The following is a 21,995-nucleotide window of genomic DNA, read 5'->3' on the forward strand; positions in this document are numbered from 1 at the left end:
TACGTTCCTACCCTCACCTATGGTCACGAACTCTGGGTCGTGACCGAAAGGACAAGGTCGCGGCTACAAGCGGCCGAAATGAGCTTCCTCCGTAGGGTGGCCGGGCTCAGCCTTAGAGATAGGGTAAGGAGCTTGTTCATCAGGAGGGAGCTTGGAGTCGAGCCGCTACTCCTTCGCGTCGAAAGGAGTCAGCTGAGGTGGTTCGGGCATCTAATTAGGATGCCTCCTGGACGCCTCCCACTGGAGGTTTTCCAGGCACGTCCAACTGGGAAGAGACCACGTCCAACTGGAGGGATTACATCTCCCAGCTGGCCTGGGAACGCCTCGGGATCCCCCAGAATGAGCTGGAACATGTTGCCGGTGAGAGGGAAGTCTGGGTCAGCCTGCTTGGCCTGTTGCCACCGCGACCCGACCCCAGATAAGCGGAGGAAAATGGATGGATGGATGGATAACATCGAAACCTTCAATGATATGATAACAGAAGGCAATATGAAATATGTTATATCAAGGTGAAGCATTTAAGCGGAGAAGGGCTGAGTAAGTTATTAACATTGTATAATATAGTTTGGGAGAAAGTTAGCATACCAGCTAGCAGGGGCGTTTCTAGGATTCAAAGAAAGGGGGGGCTTAGCCCCAAGGGGAGTGGCATGTTTGCGCGCTATTTTTTTTGGGGCCTATTTGGGGCCGTGGATATCCATTGTTTCAGACAGTTCATAGATTGGTTCAATCAGAAAGAGTGTGATTTTGCTCTGTAGTTTTGCTTGCATTCAGTATATGTTAACACAAGAGACAGAATTTGAGGGTCATAGTGAAATTTGACAACACAAATATGAACTTTTCTCAAATGAAGAATATCCGCGTCACTCCCAAATCCTAATTCTTAAAGGGACCGCACACAATGGATGGAGAATGGACCTGACAGTGTCAACTTTATATCGTTAAGTATGATGATAGGCTATTGGATTGTAATTTGAAGGGGGAGAAAACATACAAACCAGAACGCACGCACATATGTAGCATGTTAGAGTTATAAATAACTTGTCCATGTGAGAAACAATAGTTTAATTTAATGACATCGCCAAAATAAAAAATAATTTATTTTTATTTTTTAAAGCCAATAATGCCAAATTATTTGGGGGGGCTGAAGAACATTTGAGGGGGGCTTCAGCCCCCCTCAAATGTACAAGAAAAAGAAATAAGGTAAACTTTCAGCTGTAGATGTATTGAAACAATTTAGAATTAGTTGAGACATTTAGGGTTTCAAGGAGTGCACTTTGACAGCAGATTAACATGATAAGACTGCAATCAAAAATCTTCATCTATAAAATTATTATGGTAGTATAGCATATGGTTCAGCATCAGAAACCCCAGTTAAAGAACTAGATGTTAACCAGACTAGGGCCCAAAGAGTTTGTATAGGTGCAGTAAGAACATTGTCTGTGCGCGCTCTCGAAGTAGAGACAGGACAAACACCATTGTGTCTGCAGAAAACAACTGTTGGTTAATTATTGGATAAATATGAGTGGTCATGGAGATAATCACCCAACCAAAAAAGGTATTACAGGCATGCTGGGAAAGACAGAGAGTAACAAAGTTTTGGCTGGATAGGAAAAGCAACAGTAAGAAGCCTAGGAGTTTCTGACCGAGAGTTTTGCCCTACTGTCATTTGGCCAGTAACTCCTGTTAGGTTGCTAAAAGATCCAGAGGTAGATATGGAATTGCTGCAAATTAAGGTAAGACATAAAAATGCAGATTTAGTGAAGGAGTTCTACGGATCAAAAATACATGTGCATGTTTTTACCGATGGATCAGCTACGGACAGTACAGGCTCTGCTGTTGCAGTACCTAGTCACAAAATTGAAATATTTAAACGTACTTTGAAGTTTTTAGCTGAGTTGAGTTGTATGCAAATTTGTATGGCCCTACAGTGGGCAGAACAACACAGACCAGACAAAGTCCTTATTTGCAGTTATTCCATGTCTGCACGCTCTAGTCTGAGGTCAGGTGTGTCCAATATCTGTCTTTATGTCTGCCCTCCATGTTTATGTCTTTTTTTTGTCACATTACTTAACCAATTAAAAAAAGAATGGAAATTAAAAAGTGTACAAACTAGCTAAACAAGCACAAAAGAAAAAATATATAGACATCTGTATGAAGTTATCCAAACCAGAGGGAAAGGGCATCATAAGGAAAGAAATGTCAACAGAGTATGGCAACAACTTTGCAATAACAATTACACATGTACAATTTCACAAATTGTCAATGGGAAACGGCAAAATACATACATTCAAACTAACATGCCAGGGGGCAACCGCAGAGGATAAGAGAGATAGAAATAAAAGCATAATAAATCAAAATAAAAATAATATAAAGAAAGAGAAAAAAGGGGACACTAAATTCTAATTGCGTAATTACATACGTATATCACAGACATGGAATGCATGTTGTTATGGCCTTGTTGGTACAGCATTTAATAGTTTATATACAGTTCAAACTCAAAATAGGTCTTTAGCTTGTAAACTTACATTTATGTTTATAGAATTAAGCAAGAAAGAACAATAGATGTATGATATACGGATGAGAGGAATGTACTGGAGTGGGGCTCAAGTCATCTGAGGAGAAGGTGCTTCAGCAACTTCTCGCGAGAAACGGGACCAATGGGGAACGTTTAGTAGGTGGGACAACAAAGGAACTGACTGAAACCGGAAGATGGCAGTAGTGCGACCAATAGGATGCAAGCTGCAGTTAAACACCACAGATGAAGAAGAAGAAGAAGATAAGATAAGAGGAGGCACCTCTGGCACAGTTACGAAACCTGGACTCGGGTATATTTTGACAGGCGGTATTAACAGGGAAAGTTGACACTGAACTATAAGGTAAGACTCAACGGAATTAGTTTTTTTTTAGCTGACATTTTAATAAAAACACACTTTAACTGCTGATATAACGTTAAATGACCGTGTAACGTTAGTGTTTAGAGTTTATTTAAAGCTACTACATAACACAACCGCTAACTGTTTATAAAGACGTCAATTCTTCTTCTATCGGAACATTAGCGCTTTAGCTAACGTTACGTTCATATGAACAGTGTGTAACGTAACGTTAGTGGAAAGAAAAGACGTGTCACTGCAGTGAGAGTTTATAATCTCTGTGAGTTTATCTCACTGGGACACAACAACCTGTCTGCACAGACTTTTCATGTCTTACCCAGAATTTCTGTTTAATAACTTGACGGATTAAACGCATTCATAAAGGTAATATTCCCCATATTATCAGCTATATTACTAAAGGTCTTGTTGCAACTAAATGTTGTCACGGAGACGCCCACATTCTCAAACTAAATTAAAGTTATTAAAAGACTGTGTTGTACGGGTACTTAACTAACGGATCTGAATTCTTCTTCCACCACTGCTCTCATCTGATTTCTTCCCAGAGAGAGCAAAGTGCCTCGCGGCCCTGCATAGTGAACCGCTTCGGTCTGAACACCAGACGATGGATCATGAGGTGGCCGACCTCCCCAGTGGCCCGCTGGATCTCTACAGGAAAAAAGCCTCTTTCAGCTGGAAGGACATGCTCCTCTTCTTAGATGGAGAGGACATCCTGGCATTCAAGGTAGCTGTCAGCATCAAATGCTCTCTGTGTTGGGACTATAGCTGCAGTTTCTTTGTCATTAAGTTACATAGTTATGCAAATGTCTTTTTTTAGATTTCTTTTGGAGGGGCATTTACAGATGACAGTGTAGAGAGGCTGTAAATGGAGAGAGGGAGAGGAGGGGTAAGACATGCGACCAAAGGTCCCGAGGCTGGAAATCAAACCCGCGGTGATGTGGCACGCACTGTCGCCAAGCTGCTCCTGCCTCTGGTTTAATGTAGTTCATTAAAGCCCTGCTGTTAAGACCCCCACTGGTAGTATTTTAATAAAAAAGACACTGCAGCAGGTTAGACACCAACACGCGGTTAACTAATCTAAACAGAACCACTTCTGAACAAGGTCGAGGTAACAACAATACTTTGTTCAGTTCAGGGCCTGGGTTGAAATAAGTACGTTGGTTACGTAACTTAAGTTACGTACGTAAGTAATGTGATGTTCCTGACAAGCACCTTAACTTTTACTAACGAGCACATTTTTGGTGCCCGAATTCATCTAAATGTTCCTCGACACATATCCTGTACATTTCTCTCCTTCTCTGTGCTGCAGCAACGCGTGTTAAAGACACTTGAGGATGACCCTCTGTTTGCACGTCAGCCCGGGGAAGACGTCCCTCTAGAGAAAATGAGAGAGCGGACCTTCCTCAGGTATCATCATACAGTAACATTTTACCACCAGCAACATCCTCTGTTATATATCGAATCTTCTTCTATATAATGTACACGGGGATAAAAAGATTCTGATTAAACATCCGCAGGGTGAAGCAGCTCTTCCGCTACGATTTCCTGACAAGAGACGAGGTGATGGCGAACCCCTGGAAGACTGTGGCTCTCAGTGATTGTCTGGGCATGTATGACTGGGCCATGTCGGCCAAGTACTTCCTCAACAAAGGGGTGAGTTTGCATTTTTTTGAGGTGTGAAAAATGAGCAAACAACCTGTCAATCACCGTGTATCCCCGCCCTAAAGCATCCCCTGCTTTATGGTCTGTTTGACTCTAAATGGACCATCATTTACTAAATGAACATCATGCTGTATTGAAGAAGACTTGAAACTAGAGATTGAGACTATAAACTCATGTTTACAATGTTTACTGAGGGAATAAATCAAGAGAGAAGTAGAGTCATTTTCTCATAGACTTCTATACAACCAGAGGAGTCGCCCCCTGATGGCCGGAAGAAAGAATGCAAGTTTAGGGCACTTCCTCATTGGCTTAACTTTTCAGAACCCTCATCCTCTAACTGAAACAACAAAACTGGTTGTAATTGCCTTTATAAATAATCCATCTCACCTTTAAAGCTACTTAACCAGGTTTTAGTACAATTAATGCTAGCAAAATTAAGATGGGAAATGGAAAAATCGTCCACTAAACATTAGCATGTTAGTGTCACAGAGCTGCTAGCATAGCTGTTGACTCCTAAATCTGTGAATATTTAAGTTGACTGTCCATTTTCTTCTTTTTTGGTGTGTAACGAGCATTACAGGTTCACTTCACTGCTAGCATTGTCAGAGTATTTTTTTCCTTCCCTTTTCATAGTCACCATCTCATCCCAGTAACAGATGCTAACATCATCTTCTGTTTCAGATGTTTGGAGCGATTATTGCCAACACAGGATCGGGAAGACACCGCAAGTATGTCGAAAGTACCGAAGACATGACGGTAAGAGTCCCGCACAGCTTTGCTCCGCCAATAGCTCCACCTAATCTCACTCAGGTGACATTCATCATCATCACGTATGTTTGTAGACATATGGTTGCTTTGCACTGACTGAGCTGAGCCATGGCAGCAACACCAGAGCCATGAGGACCACGGCAACGTATGACCACGCCACCCAGGTCAGCACACGCGCACACATTCCTAAATGTCCGGCTGCATCCCCGGTTGCAGTCGAGCTTTAACTTTCTCCTCTGCAGGAGTTTGTGATCAACTCTCCGGACTTTGAGGCCGCTAAGTTCTGGGTGGGGAACCTGGGCAAGACCGCGACCCACGCCATGGTGTTCGCTCAGCTCTACACCCCGGACCAGGTGCACCACGGCCTACACTCCTTCATTGTGCCGGTAAGACTCTTGACCTTCGACTCCTTCAACAAGTTACAGCTGGTTATTATCAGAATCTAATCTGATGTGACGTCACACAGCTGCAGATTATAAAACAGTGTTACCCAAGTCTGCGAGGGCAGTGCAGTGTGACAATGGGGAAAAATACTTTGTACAAAAAAGTATCCAGAGAAGTCGACCATTTCTGGACTTGTTAGATAAAGTGTGATCGCTGAAAGCAGGTGAAGTGTTTCAAAGTAATGAAATGACATTTGATGTAACAAATCAGCTGAAGTTTTAAGTCGAGTTACAATTATTGATCCAGTTTGAGAGCTGCTGTGATACTCAGACCTGGTTCAAAGGTGAAATGCAAAGAATTTCGATGCCTTTAAAAAAAGATTTTGACCAATTTTAAATAGATGGCTGCTCAGCCGCCAGAAGTCGTATTGGGGTGGACATCACTGTTTTACATAGAGGCTCCATTCACATAATGAGCTCCTCTTTTGCTGAAATGATCTCTGTTCATGGGATTAATAACTGATAATAATCTAAACAACTGTTACCCCATGAAATGACACTCGTATGCGCGACAGTCTTTGAATCATTCAACTGTTACTTTAGCTTCAGTTTAGCTTTCTCTCTTCTAACTTTACTTTACTTTATATGTAAATTTAATATGTTTCTACTTTGCACTGTTGATTGTTAAATGTTATGCACCTCCCGTCATGTCAAATTCCTTGTATGTTCAACATACCATGGCAATAAACGGTTCTGATTCTGATTCTGAAATAGTCCGGACACAAGAGTTCTACTTGAGCATTAATCATGCGCCCTACACAACAATTTGAATTTATTTTTGTACAGACTGACTTCACCATACTTAACCGTTGTACTGCAGGTGAGAGATCCCAAGACCCTGCTCGCTCTGCCTGGTGTGCTGGTTGGAGACATGGGCAAGAAGCTGGGCCAGAACGGACTGGATAACGGGTAGGTGAGCGCAGAGGGAAACATCGGGACCTCACCAACACAGTCCTTCTTAAGTGGCTTGCACAATGATTTAGGTGTTGATCATTATCCTGTCTGACTCCATAGCCCAACATATAGTCTTATATATTGTCTTTTTAACGTGTGCTTATCGGACACTGTTACAGCCTATGTGTTATGTCCAAGGGAACACAAGGACTAACATAACGCGTTAACACAAAACATTTACAAAAATGGAACCAAAATAAAGAGTAGGTTGCTGGAACACTTTAAAAGTAACGCTAAACATTTACTGACAGAAAATTGATTAACAGAAATAAAACAAATACAATCGCTGAAGTGGAGTGAGTGTCCAAGGCCAAAATAAACCCCTACACTAACTAGGTAACAAACAGAAAAACAATACCATCAGACAAGTGGGTCAGAAATCTTCTTGCCCAAAGTGATAACAAAGACTTCAGTTAATTGTCATATTTTAACAGCTTTGCTCTCAAAAGTGCAGCAAACTCCACAATACATAAGAGAAGAGATTGCTTAAGTTTCATATTTAGTTTATCGATAGAGCACATTTAAAAATACAGTGAAGTTCACCAAAGGGCTGTACAGTGGTAAAACAACTATCCAATGTAAGAGAAGGCTCACTCCTCAGTTCATTCTGGGCAGGTGAGTTGCTAGATTTACCCGAGTTGGTGTTTTACTTGCCCCCAAGCAGGCAATCCTTATTGTTGAGCTCTGAGGTGCTGAGGATTGTTTGTTTATTCTGTTATAATTAAGTGCTGTGGTTTTATCCATCCTACACACGCCCCTCCCCTTCCCCTGGTCAGTACCTCAGTGAAGCAGCTAGGTGGAGCTACATTCAAAGTTTAAAGCAGAGGAAGGTCACTGCAGGACACATTTGAGACAGCTACTAAAACATGCAGAAAAGCAGTTTGCTCCATTATATCTCATCAAACGGTCTTATACAGTGTGGGGAAGTCATATCTATTGGGTCAAGCTTCTTGAAAAGTCACAGTAAATGAGGCTGGTATTAAACCTCAGCACTTGTTCTTCTACTGATACTTTGTCAGGCAATAAATCAGAAGATGAATATAATTATTTTTTTGATATAATTTGAACGTCTTCTGTTGTAGTTCTATATATTCTTGGGTCGTTTTGTGTAAAGAACTTCTGAATATTGCTAAAGAAATACAATTATTATTATTACATTTTGCTCAATGCTGATAATGGTCAGTTACCTGTTCCTGTAAATAAAGATGTAACATTATGGTCCCTAATGTTGTCCTCGAGGTGAATTGCAATTTGAAGCTTTTTGAAATATGTATCTCCTTTAGTGTGCACCTGGGCTTTGTCTGCTGATGCGTAGACACACAAAGTGGGCTATGAGTTGTGTTCTGCTACTTGAAGGTTTAAAGAGGTTTCCAGCCCTGTCCTATCAGATCCTGTCAAAGGTCACAGCAGCTTTACCAGGTTGTGACATTGAGGATGAAATTGTAACTGTTTTATTCCCTTAGTCCCTGGCTGTCTTTTAACTTTGGTTAGGTGTCCTGCTTCATTTCAGTGTTTTGGGCCAACAGCGTTCAGTAGCAAAGTACTATTATAACACTGACACACTTCAAGGTTTATTTACTGTCGTTCTGCAAAGGGTTGCACAATGAAATGCAGGTTGTAGTCCCTTAAACTACACATGAGGATGAGTTTTACTGCCTGAGGAAAGAAGCTGCGCTGTTGTCTGGTGGTACGGCAGCAGAGAAAATTTGCCTTAATAAGTTTGCTTTAGAAATGCAGAACCACTATAATGTCAATGTATCTCCTGCTTTGGTGTTACGCACATATTATCAGTATGTTTTTAACCAAAGGCCTTTCCATCTTCTTCCCTTCAGGTTTGCTTTGTTTCATAATGTGAGGGTCCCTCGGGAGAATCTGCTGAACAAGACTGGAGATGTTACTCCTGATGGCCGCTACGTTACACCGTTCAAGGTTAGTAAGATGTCCACTGGTGGCTAAAGAAACTCTGTAAAGGTTCCAAGCCTTTTAACGGTAGTTTAAGTGTTTATTCCCTGGCAAATGATCTGTTGCCGAGCAAAGACACCGGCTTGCTTTGCAGAGAGGACACGAACCCAACAGGCACGTTAATTACACATGCTTGAGGCTGAGGTAGCGATGCCGCGGACGCTTACAGCAAGACGAGAGAGAATGAAGTGGAAGTGCTGGAGAAAACCTCAGGCAGAATATCAGGAGCTTCTCTTACAGAATATTTCCGGAATGGAAAGATTAGAGATTACTCAGTTTAAGGCATCGGGAGGAGAGAAGAAGGATGAAGCTGCCAGCTCATCAGGCAGTGTGTGAGGAGGCATCACCTGGATGCAGTATGGAAAGCAACCAAAGACTCTTTCACAACTAAACTAAAGATATGCAACTGAAAATTCACAAAATGACATTAAGATATCAGAAATAGATCAAGAATACAAAGAGGGCTAAAAATCTTTTCTTGCTGAATAAAATGATATTTGGTTTCTTCTCCTCAGAGGTTTGTTCAGAAAGAGGTTTTGTTTTTATTTAGGTTGAGAAATAGACAATGAAACTTATTTCAGGAACAAGAAGAATAGAAATATACTTTATTCATCCCCAAGGGGAAATTTGTCAAAGTACTGTTATGCTTGAAACTCATAGACGCATTATTCTCCCCACAACAAGCCTCTATCTGGAACAACACATGTGTGCTATGTAATGGGAAATCTCTCTACTTGAAGCATTGCATCCGATGAACTGCCAAGACTTAAGATAAAATGTTAATAACAATAACTGCAACCTGTCCCATCTCTTTTACCATTGAATATACTCTGCATTCTGGGAGGATTTGGAGGACTGGCTGACCAAAAAAGCCAGTTAATGAGTGTCGGGCCTTAGCGAAGGAGAGCACTGCTGAAGAACTAGCAGACTGAGGTGGACAAAACATAGTGAAGTGAAGAAAGGATGCGATTTGGTTTGGCTTCATTTCAGCTGATACCTGTTCATTAAAATGCACCCAACGTTACAGCCTGAGCCACAGCTGGCCGGCTCAGCCAAGGCAGAAGTCTCAGAGATGGAGACCTGCACACATAAAACTAAAAACATTGAAGCAGTCCAAGTACGAGTGAAACGCTTTTTTCTTTTGTTAATTAACTTCTGTTCTCATTTGTGTCCCTATAAATGAGGTCATTATATGTTTATTTCATCTTGGGAGGAAGCTGTGGGAGTGGGGGGATCTGTTATGGAGAGACAAGGATTTTACTGCAACTATTCTGTATGTAGATTTTGGGATTGATGAACTACAGAATTGCAATAATCAGAAGTTAAAAAAACTCTAATACGCATGCATTTTCTACAATGCTTATTTCGCAAATCCCAATTACTTCTTTTTGCAAACGCATGCAGGCACAGATGTGCATAAACGAATGAAGTAGACAACCTTTGACCTTTGGGCAGTCAAACGCTGTCTTCACATTATGGCTGCTCTTTCACTGCTGCAGTGATTTAATGAGCTCCCACATGAACGTTGTGAGAAGATGCTGGTAATGACAACAGTCATGGACGATTCCTCTGGTACCTCATGAGAGGAGTGAATAGCAAGGACAGGCCAGAGGCTTGCACCACCAAGCTAGACAAGTTGGTCAGCCAGCTCTCTTAGAGCTGAACATAATCTGATAGTGCACAGAATCCGACCCGGTGGCACCGATGATGAGCATTGGGAATAACCATTTAGAAATGTTTACTTATAAAGATCATATTGAGGGATCGGTATTAAATTGAGACTGTACAGATTATCTTGAATGTCGTTCCCTGCTTCTGTTCACACATAAGCGCATGCAGGGAATGTTCTTGAACATTTCAGGGATTGCCTGCATCCCAGGGAAGGGAACATCCCACCAGGCTGAGTAAACAAAGACAACATCATTTGAGTAACACCGTGGCACACCTGGACATGGAAACGCTGTTGGACAGGCGAAAGAGCAACAGTCATTTTGTTGTCACCAAAATCTTGTAGGCTTGTGATAAAACCCAAGGGAAATTGTAAATATTGAATTTTTCTCTTTTATTCTGTTGTTCCTCATGTCTCTACGTCGTATCTTGTCTCTTCTTCAGGACCCCAACAAGCGCTTTGGGGAGTCTCTTGGTGCCCTGTCAGGGGGCAGGGTGTCCATCACCAGGATGGCTCTGGTCAACCTGAAGCTGGCTCTGATTGTCGCCATCCGCTTCTCAGCCACCAGGAGACAGTTTGGACCCAAAGACACGGAGGAGATTCCTGTTCTGGAGTACCAGTTACAGGTCAGGATGCGAGGGAGTGGATTTGAATGCAACTGTACCTTATCAAAGTAGAGAGTACCGTGTCAAAGTTACAAAAGGTATCTAAATCTATGTTACTTATGTACATCCCTCAGTTTTGAGTGTGACACTTCTTTTTATTTCTTTATTTTTTCAGCAATGGCGTCTGATCCCGTACCTAGCAGCAGCATATGCTCTTGAACACTTCTCCAAATCCATCTTCATGAACTTCGCTGAGTTTCAGCTTGGACAGATGATGAGGGACAAGAGTGAAAGACAGGTGAGTTAAGATGAGGTGCAATGTGTGTGTCCATATCCAGAGATGTCCCTCTGTATGAACTATGGTCTGATGTGTGTGTGTGTGTGTGTGTGTGTGTGTGTGTATAGGCAGAGATGGGCAGGGAGATCCATGCCATAGGCTGCTCCAGTAAACCACTGGGCTCGTGGACCGCTCAGAGGGGGATCCAGGAGTGCAGGGAGGCGTGCGGTGGACACGGATACCTGGCCAGTCAGTCTATAACACGCACGCACACACGCACACACACACGCTCAGAGACCTAACTACCGTCTCTCTCTTTCAGTGAACCGGCTGGGTGATCTGCGTAATGACAACGATCCAAACTGCACATATGAAGGAGACAACAATGTGTTGCTGCAACAGACCAGCAACTACCTGCTCAGCTGGCTCCATGCTAAACACCGCGGTCAGTCCACCGTACACTGAGGGATTCTTACAAGCCTTTAGTGTCAGTTGGAGAGATGTAGAGCCGTAGCTGACACCAAAATTCCTTCAAAAAGTATCATCTTAAAATTGAGTTCTGTTCAAGGGTTGAATGGTGATCACTTATTGGTCATAAGGGGTACCTCACTTATCAATGATATTGACATGATTATCTCCCGTTGCTAGTGCTGATGCGCCTGTTAAAGGGATAGTTTGAATGTTGTGTGGTTGTACTTCTACATGGTCAGTGTAATACTACACTAGATGGAGTTTGGAGTACCAGCATGGGAGCAAAGCAATGTACTGCTACGGACAGACGGCAGCTACATCTATTTCAGATGCCTAAAAATCAGTCAATATCGGTTTAAGCGTACGCTATATTTAAAATACTTTCTCTGCTTTATCTTGCTCTCAGACAGCCCTTTTAAGACGGTAGGTGAAGCTGTTATCTTCATCTATAATGTCTCTTTCAAGCCACCAGACTGCTTAGAATAGAAACGCGTCATTCTACCTCACAGAACACTGGACTTCTGCTGTATCGCTGCTTCGGTTTGGTTTGTCTTACTGTGCGAGTTTCTAAACAATCCCTTAAAGACACAATAATACAGGCAGCGGTAGACCAGCAACTCCTGTGTTCTTCATGGTAAAATGACTGTTTGCTGCCAGTTTGGTACTCTTGTCTGTTCTCCGAATGTGGCCTGCCATAGTTTCCTGACTGAGCTCTGAAGACTCAGCTGCTGTGTTGTCTGCTTTCAGACGGTGTGCGGATTGAGTCTCCTCTCCACACTGTGGATTTCCTGGATGATTCCCACACGATCCTGGAAAGCAAGTTCACGGCAAGAACAATGGAGGAGTGCATGGATTCTGCAGGTACTCCTAGAATTCAGAAGGGGTTATTCCCTGAAGTCAACAGGGTTTCTAAATCTACCTCAACCAGTTATCTAAATATCGCAGATACAGTGGGTTCTCAGTTTAACCTTGTGAATATACTGTTTTTTTGTCACATCAGTGCCACTGGCAGCTTATAAGTGGCTGGTGTGTTTCCTGCTGGAAGAGAGCCGGGGGAGGCTCGAACAACAGAGGGCCTCGGGGAAGGATGATTTTGAGGCCCGCAACAACAGCCAGGTAAGACCCTCACACCTCCCTCCTTCCTTTGGGTTGTCCATCGCTTCCGATGTTTGTTAGGAGTCCTTGATGGCTGCAGAGTTTAACACGGGACGCATGCTGTCTTCTCCCCGGAGCATTGTTATCAAGCTGTGAAGACATTTTATATATACAAACACCTTTTTGGATGATTTGGTTCTTTATTATCTCATGTGTATTTATTCATTTCCACTGTCCCTTCTTTCAAATCTACTAGTTTTCAGGAATTATGAGAAGATAAGACACAATGTTTCATGTCTCCAGACCAGCTGATCAGAAACAGAATAAATGGTGTTGAGCTAAACGGGAGAGTTTCATCTAGTTTGCGTTATTATGTCACAAATGAATATGCTGCAGGCTGGAGGTCACAGTGTCAGACTGTGTGTGTGTGTGTGTGTGTGTGTGTGTGTGTGTGTGTGTGTGTGTGTGTGTGTGTGTGTGTGTGTGTGTGTGTGTGTGTGTGTGTGTGTGTGTGTGTGTGTGTGTGTGTGTGTGTGTGTGTGTGTGTGTGTGTGTGTGTGTGTGTGTGAATTCAGTCATTGACTTGTTTTGGTTAGCATTAATATGACGCGCGCTCATGCTTTAATGTTCATTGTAGAAATGTAACAGTTTCTAGAGTTAAGCATTCAGTATGTTGGAACAACTGCACACGTGCACACCAAGTGTAAGACGGTAAAGATGAATGTACAGGGTGATTATATTTGCACAAAATAAAGTAGTACATTTAAAAACACTTGGTTGTTGTCAAATAATATACGGTCCGGTCATGTCGTTCACAGCGCAAATACCAGAAATTTGTAATATATTCTCTTATTCCTTTACATTAAAGGCAAAAGACCCAAAAAATAATCTTACTTTATAATCTTTTTAATCTTTATTCAGATTAAAAAGCAGCTATTAACTGTTTTGTTTGTATCTAGTTTCCCTTGTTAATATATCTTTAGTAAAAAGTAGCTAATTGGAGCTATCTAATTTGTGTGAAAACAACACTAGCAGTGACAGTAGCTATCTCGGAATTATGCTCCCACGGTGGAATACCAGAAGTTTTCCTGTTTTGCCATTCAGGTGACTTTGTGTGAAAGCAGCCTCAGGACCAAGACAGGAAGCAGAGGGAGGGGAAGGATCCGGTAGCTTACATGCTAAAGTCCTGACGCCACCTGTTAGCTGCTGTTCCACTAGCTTCTGTAACTCAGTGCTATCTCTCCTTGAGGGCTTTTACCAGCACAGTAGAAACTTTACTACGCAATCGTGCGTATCATATGTCGAGGGTTAAGAACCACTACAAAAGTACAAATTACGCAACTTCCCCGTTAGCCACTTCTTGTCGCTGTGTGTCCTGCTTCACTGAACTGTTAATTGGATCGTCAACCTAACTGTTTCTCTCATCCATGATATCGACCCACGTTTTCTTCTGATTCAACTTTCCAATATTTTCGCTGTAACCTGAACTGTAAACTCCTTTCGCTCATTCTAGCGTGCCATTAGAGCAGCTTTTTCTGACTGGGGATGTTTATCCCAGGTGGCAACCTCTTGTTCTGAAAAGTGAAGCTAATGCGGAAGTGCCTTAAACCTGCATTCTCTCTAATGTCCATCAGGGGGCGACTCCTCTGGTTGTATAGAAGTCTATGAGAAAATGACTCTACTTCTCTCTTGATTTATTACCTCAGTAAACATTGTAAACATGAGTTTATGGTCTCAATCTCTAGTTTCAAGTCTTCTTCAATACAGCATGATGTTCATTTAGTAAATGATGGTCCATTAGAGTCAAACAGACCATAAAGCAGCGGATGCTTTAGGGCGGGGCTACACAGTGATTGACAGGTCTTTACCAGAGCCGTACACGGCGTCTCTGTCACTCCTCCACAGTCCAAATATGGTCGCTGGTTGCAAAAGAAACAAGATGGTGATGGCCAAAATGTCGAATTTGAGGCTTCAAAACAGCAGTCCACAAACCAATGGGTAACGTCAGGATGCTACGTCCACCTCTTATGTACAGTCTATGGTTTATCCCATAGATCTTTGGCTTGTGGAATACGGTTTAAGGTTTCTGAAAGCAGAAATGCAAAAACAACAATATTGCATGTTTTTATGCCTCTGTGCTGGCAACAGCTTCAAATATTCTCTCTCTGTCTCTCTGTCTCTGTGTGTGTGTGTGTGTGTGTGTGTGTGTGTGTGTGTGTGTGTGTGTGTGTGTGTGTGTGTGTGTGTGTGTGTGTGTGTGTGTGTGTGTGTGTGTGTGTGTGTGTGTGTGTGTGTGTGTGTGTGTGTGTGTGTGTGTGTGTGTGTGTGTGTGTGTGTGTGTGTGTGTGTGTGTGTAGGTTTACTACTGCCGTTCCCTGGCCATCGCCTACATAGAACACAACTGCCTCCAGAGGTTTCATGATCTGACCACTGATGAGGACACACCTGCTGGTCTCAGACCTGTATTGAGCAAGCTGTGCGCCCTGTATGGGCTGTGGAGCCTCAGCAGCCACATGGCCACACTTTACCAGGGTGCGTACTGTACTCCACACACCGCGTGCATCCATCTAGATAACACATTGCATTGATATTTGTAACGTAGTCTTGTTCCCGTACAGGTGAGTACTTGAGTGGAAGGAAGCCCTCAGAGTTGGTCCAGATGGCCATTCTCACTCTCTGCACCCAGGTACAGAAACACTCCATCCTCTTATACTGTTTCATGGTGTGTGTTGTTATTTGGCCTCTTTCTTGTGTCCTTCTATACTTCCTACCTTTGTAAAGTTATGGCTCTGGTAGATTCTGCTCCTCTACCCGACATTCAGCTCAACCTAAACTGCTCTGTCTCCTCCAGCTGAAGGATGATGCCGTAGCATTGGTGGATGTGTTTGCGCCTTCTGATTTCATTCTCCACTCGCCCATAGGCAATGCTGATGGACAGGTAAAGACACACACACACACACATTAAGCCTAATTATATTATATTAGACATTAAGCCTGATTATAGCTCGGTATTTAAAGTCGTGAGCATAAATAATGGAAGAATTGTCATACCATGACATTTTGAGAGCTTTGACAGGTGAGAGGGTGCCTGTGTGTCCACAGCATCTATTTTGTGGTTAAAGGAGCTGCCGTAAGACGGTGGATAAAACCATTTCACTTTCTAAGAATTCTTCACGATAAAAGTTATTTTTGCTCCTTCCTCTTCCTCCCTGCAGTATGAGTAGTCTTGTTTTATTAAAAAATAGCCGCTAATTCGCTGATAAACGCTTTTCTATAAATTCTCCACAATAAAAGTAGCCTATTATTTTGTTATTTAAAGGCTTTTGTGTTAATATAGCAAAATCAGGAAATGTTTGTTTTTCATCAGCAGTAATTTAACAGAACTCCGAGACTGAGATCTGAACTTGATACAAGCCAGACCACCTCGGCATGTGGTCTGGCTGATCAGGTCCCACTGTGACCGGGACCTGATCAGCCAGACCACCTAGGCATGTAGTCTAGGAGCGTGCAGACTTTATATTTGATGACAAAAGTCGCATTGCTGAGAATATTATTGTCCGATTAAATAAAATTATTATGTTTCCGATAATGGAATTTATTCTATTTTTTTTTCATATGATTATTACAGACACGTTTATATTAAATGATTGTATTTTTATTGTAGGTATGGTGAAGGCTCTAAATACTGTTGTATTAGAAAAATGAACTTGTCACTCTAAAAATATGTATTTATCTTCCGCTACACATTTCTTCATTGGTAAGATGAATATTATAGAGAGAGATAATAAGCTGTTAACACCCACCACAGTGACTCAGTCACAGCCCCCCCCCCCCCCCCCCCACACACACACACACACACTGACCCACTCTGAGACACTAAGTCACTCAGGTTAGGTCACATTACTGGAAGAGGACAGCAGAGCTTTGGCTGCTATCTCTCCCTCTTCCAGGAAAACATATACAGCGATGAGTTTGCTCATGAATTGTCGTTGACCGTTGTTGACGGTGACCTGCTCTGCACTTCCTTGTTCACACAAAAGGCTCAACTGAGGTTTGTTTTTCCTGAGGGATGAAGACCCGCTGTGTATTCTGTTCCTCAGCCTCAGGGTCGCTCACGTTTATTTTTATAGAGAAATTGGTTTCTAGATGTTTCATCTGTAATATTTGGCTAGTTTGACACAGTTTATAGTTTAATAGCACTGACTTCCTTTCTGTCTCTGCTGTATTACTTTCTACTTCATCTTCCTTTGAAAAACATTTCTGCATGTGTGCGAGGGTCTTCATTATGGGTAGGTCACATATGAAGCAGAACTAAGTAGAACAAACATCACTAGGCAGCATAAGGTTTGAGTCTCACTTTTTAATTATCATGATGTTTGAATCGAATCTTGTTCAAATGTAGTTTTTGGCGAGAAATAATCTGGTTGCTTGATTTGAGCAACCTGTTTCTTTAATTTAAAGCTGTTACCAGAAACCAACTGTTGCACAATTAACATGATGCCTCTGGGTGTCTGAGGCCTTAAGGTAGCTGCTGACTTAATAATGCAGATTGCTTTGGATATGAGTCATGATAAATCTTAATTAAATCTAGTTGCTTCCCAACAGCATAGGGGGAAATCCAATTACACATAGCCCAGCTCCCGGCCATGGTCATGTGTCATGTCTTCCTGTAAACTTATAACAATGTAATGATCAGAAACACCATCACGTTAATCCCAAGAGATAAACAGCGTGAAGTCAGAGTTACTCAGCCGGGCGTCCTGCTGTGAATCTCTGGATTAATTGAAATGTAACCACACAAACCAACTTCTTGTTCAGCTGCGGTCCGGTACAAATAACATAGCGAGTCTCCGAGCCATAATTCATCAAATCTGTTTGGGTTGTTTGTCTGACATGTGGAAGGGGCTAGTAGTGTGTTGACAGTGTCCTTGAGATGACCGCGGTGCCTCTTGTGGTTAATGCGGATCCAAAAGGCGCTTTAATTGCATGTCTGGTTAGACAGGAAGTGATGATGGCGGCTCAGATTAAACAGGGAGGGTACTCTATCAGATCAAGACAAGGTCTGAAACAGATGTCCACCCACACTACAATCCCCTTATGTGTTCAACAACACCCATCAGTCCTGTTAGAAAGGTGGATTAGGAAAATGGTTCCAGTTCCAGAGTTCTTCTGCTGAGATGTTTGGATCAGGACATTTATCAGAGATAAGAACCTTCTCTCCTTGTTTCTCCTTCACGTAGCTTTACAGGAACCTGTGGGCGACAGTGATGCAGGGCAGCCAGGTGCTGGAACGGCCTTCCTGGTGGAAAGAGTTCTGCTCAGACAAGCCCCTGGTCGGATCCCTCCGTCCAAAACTCTAGAATCCACTCAGGACTACGACTACTGTCTGGAGAGTCTGAAGTTGAAAATGTGTGCTGCCCTGAAAGAGATTCTAACTCCTGCAGCAGATAAAATCAAGACAGCACTTTAAATCACGTTGAACCAAACTTTGAAGTAAAAAAAATAAAAATTAAATAAATAAAAAAGATTACATTTAAACCAGTTTTTGAGCAAAATAATCAATTTCCTCTAAGAAAGTTAAAGGACAGACTCAACTCATTTGAGTTTTATGATGCTGATGCTAGTAGTGTTTATGGATTTTAATTAGCATTATTCTAATTCAGCATTTTTAGAACATTTTAACAGAGAAATCTCCATTTTAAACTGGTTTAATGAAATGAAGTAATGCTTTTGAATGAGCTACTAAACAAACTTTTGGTGATTAAAGAATTCCGATAAGACATTTTCAAATCATTTGACACATTGTTCTGTCAGTACAAAGGAGAAGGGGAGACTTTGGGTTTTCAGTTGGAGGCCACACTTCATGGATTAATATTTGTGTGTCAAGAAAGTCAATCACTAACATTACCGATCATCTGTTCTGTTGGACGTAAACTGTGATTATGTGAATTCTACATGTGAATAATCACTTTTCCACGTTTCTGTCCTTAACACAGCAATAATGCCATTCCCAGGATATTTATGTATATTTTAATTTGATTTCATATTGAATGAAATGATGTAATCTAAACATTGTGTTCATCTGTAGATGCAAAATTACATTTTTTTGATATTGAACACTATGCAGATTAAATATGTTTAATAAAATGACTGATGGAGCTGTGTAGTGTTTGTTGTGCTCCAGTGAAATCTCAACGACTCGGTTTAAAGGACCAAACGATGCAGCATTCATAATGCTATGTTTCAAAAATCAACAGGGAATATGAACAATTAACAGACAATTAACAGACATGGATGTCGTAAAAAGTTAAATCTCACATTAAGTTGTGTTGCTGATTCATTGGAAGACCGCACATAAACACCATTCCTCTGTCAAACTCTTTAGAGACCCAAAACCTTCATCATTTATAGCACCAGAGGTCTGCCCACAAACCCAAATGCTAAATTACATGTTCGCTCGTGACAGCTAGCATAAATTAAGATGTTGCATGGAAAGGGGGGGGGTGTAAAGGCATTTTGCCAAATGTAAAAGGACTCAGAAATACAAATATATGAAGTGATAATTGAAGACAGATTTTGTCAATGACTTTAAGATGGATCACTTAAAATCTCACCTTTGAGCCCCAGATTTTGGGGCAACAGCAGCGAGGTTTATTCAGCTCTTGGCAGCTCTCCAATTAACCCGCAACACCAGAGCGATGAATAGATGTTAACAGACTCCGCATTGCAAAACGAGGAATGATGCGTTGTAAGAGTCGCAGCCAACAATGTGATTCGTATCAGATTATTTAATGCCAATAGTCTCACCCACACACTTTCAGTTATTGGTGCGGCCCCTTCTTTCAGAGCCTTATATTATGCCTTATAAAAGATAATTATTATTACCTTTTTAGTCAATTTGATAAGAGGTGTAAAAGGAAGGTTATTTACTTAAAACTGGTTTAGGGCCAATAACATAAAACATGCAGCTCGTTTCCCCATCATGTTTATTGTGGGACATGTGAGTTTGGATTGCTTTTACCAAGGTTATGTTTTCGGTTTGGTTTGTTTTTTTGTCTTGCGGACAAAATACTGGCCCGATTTTCATGAAACTTGGTGGAAGGGTGAAGCATGGGGGCCAAGGAAGAACCAATTCACTTTTGGAGTGTTTCGGCTGTATTTACACAGACTCATTGACATATTTATTAGACCCCTAACAAAGGCAACTCTTAAAAAACTGGCCCAAGTATTTCACAAATTGTCATCCTGTCGTTTGGACAAATGGATCCAAACTGAACCACTTCAGCTATTTCATCAGCAAACTTTGGGTGCTTCCCCCACATGACAGATTTTAGGACAAAGTCCATGGTTTTGTGGCTCTCATTGCGGCATAGCAGCAGATGGAGCTCTACAAAGCACAGTTCATCAACACTGTACCATAAAAGCTGGTCTACATATGGGAGTAACAAAAACCAGTTGCCTTTAAACATATTGGACAGATTTTAGTTTCCTGCACTTTGGTTGGATTTGCACAGCTGTCCAACATCGACTTCAATAGGAGTCACAGAAAGCATTCCACGGATTTGTTTTCACACTTTCACCAACAGAGTCAATAAATGAAAACAGACTTGAGATTCATCACCAACCAGCAATACAATAGCATGCCTATATTAACACCCACTGAGTCAGTGTGGTCAGCTGGATGTCAACATATGCACAGTTAGAAAACCCAACAATTGACACTTCCAGCCCTCTTGTTCATGTTTTTATAGATCGTAGATGTTTTCACTGTTTCCCATGTGTGAGTGACTTTCTTTTTATGCAGACGAGAAGAGACAAATTATCAGTTTACTTCATATATTTATTGGTACCCAGCTGTTTTTAAAACGGAGGCCGATTGCTGGGCTCACATGAATCTGAGCCACTGGCAGCCAATGTGAAAGCCTGTTATCATGGTCTCATGGGCCAGCACTCATTAATTTCTCTGGCTGGTGACATTTATAGCCACTGTATCGCCACATAATACCCGTTTGAACCTACCACAGAACAAGTCAGCACAACCATGTCTGCTTTCCCCATATTGAGGTTATCGTCAATGTTTGAAACTGTGTTTTTAGACCCAGCTGAATAATGTGGTCTCTAATTACAGGACGTTTGCTCATGGAAACAAGGATGGTCTTTACTGCTAGGGAGACGGCAGAAATAGACTTTTAGACTTGCAAGGTAGCCCAAATGTCCCAATTCATCCAGCTCCTTCTAGGGTATCCTGAGGTGTCTTTGGGCCAGATGGGATATAATCTCCTCAGCATGTTCTGGGTCCTATAGTTGCACATACCCAGAATACCTCCACAGGGAGGTGTCCAGGAGGCATGTTGATCAGATGCCTGAATCATCTCTACCAATTCCTGCCAGTGCAAAAGAGCAACAGATCCCTTTTTCGGATGTCCGAGCCCCTGACCCTACGCTTGAGCTCAGACACCCTGCAAAGGAAAGTCATTTCACCAATCCACCTTCTTCCGATTGAGTACCATGGCCTCATGCCCTGTCCACACTACTCCGTTTCTCCTTGGATGCAGATTTGTCAAATAGAAACGATCTCCGTCCACACGGGAGTTTCAGCATCATTCTCGAGTTGATCTGCGTCCACACGGCAGCCTTCGAAGGCGGACAGCACGTGACCATTAACGTACACTGGGCATGCGCGACGGTGTAAACAGGAAGTGGATTGCTTGCTTAGTTAAAAACAAAAAATACGACAGAGTAATAAAGTAGTCTTTAATAATGAAAGGTTGTATTTGATACTTAAGATCTTCCTCTAAAATCTCCCTCTATAAACTCAAACAGACAGTTCGTGGAAAGTTTTATTTTTCAGACGTAGTTATAGCGCTGCGGGTCTCTCTCTCTCTCTCTCCAAATTTACTTTAACATCAACACTTACACTAAACGTTTACTAGATTATGGGTCCATCAATGTGGTCTCTCACTCGTTTCCTCCGTGTTGTTGATGTCTGTTCTCACTAGTAGCTCTGAACATCATGTCCGCCTAGCTAGCTTCTAAGCTAATTTTAACATTACCGCCAATGGAGAAATGCTAACCGCGATTAGCATTACAGCGCTGCGGGTATATCTCTCTCGCTCACATCAAATTTACTTTAAAATCAACGCTTACACGTAAACGTTTACTAGAATATGGGTCCATAAATGTGGTCAACACACGTCTCTC

At 41.9% G+C, this 21,995-nt stretch overlaps 1 protein-coding gene across 3 annotated transcripts; it reads left to right on the forward strand.

Moving 5' to 3' along the window:
* Window positions 1-2,719: 2,719 nt before the first annotated feature.
* On the forward strand, window positions 2,720-18,953 carry acox3 (acyl-CoA oxidase 3, pristanoyl). Of its 3 annotated transcripts, XM_076087127.1 has the most exons (19): window positions 2,720-2,876; window positions 3,434-3,612; window positions 4,198-4,295; window positions 4,406-4,541; window positions 5,232-5,306; window positions 5,393-5,482; window positions 5,561-5,704; window positions 6,582-6,670; window positions 8,548-8,644; window positions 10,790-10,972; window positions 11,127-11,249; window positions 11,357-11,477; window positions 11,551-11,673; window positions 12,447-12,560; window positions 12,700-12,815; window positions 15,152-15,326; window positions 15,413-15,480; window positions 15,646-15,732; window positions 18,035-18,953. In XM_076087127.1, exons 2-19 carry the CDS (start codon window positions 3,493-3,495, stop codon window positions 18,152-18,154), a joined length of 2,079 nt encoding a protein of 692 aa, XP_075943242.1. In that variant the 5' UTR covers window positions 2,720-2,876; window positions 3,434-3,492; the 3' UTR covers window positions 18,155-18,953. The 3 variants fall into 3 exon arrangements, with proteins under 3 accessions (XP_075943242.1, XP_075943243.1, XP_075943244.1); XM_076087128.1 differs by lacking the exons at window positions 15,152-15,326; window positions 15,413-15,480; window positions 15,646-15,732; window positions 18,035-18,953 and adding an exon at window positions 13,370-14,664; XM_076087129.1 differs by lacking the exons at window positions 15,152-15,326; window positions 15,413-15,480; window positions 15,646-15,732; window positions 18,035-18,953 and adding an exon at window positions 13,391-14,664.
* Window positions 18,954-21,995: the final 3,042 nt, after the last annotated feature.

This window comes from Anarhichas minor, unplaced genomic scaffold (assembly GCF_050575085.1).
Source record: "Anarhichas minor isolate MPS153535 unplaced genomic scaffold, ASM5057508v1 ptg000009l, whole genome shotgun sequence".
Classification (NCBI taxonomy): Eukaryota; Metazoa; Chordata; class Actinopteri; order Perciformes; family Anarhichadidae; genus Anarhichas; species Anarhichas minor.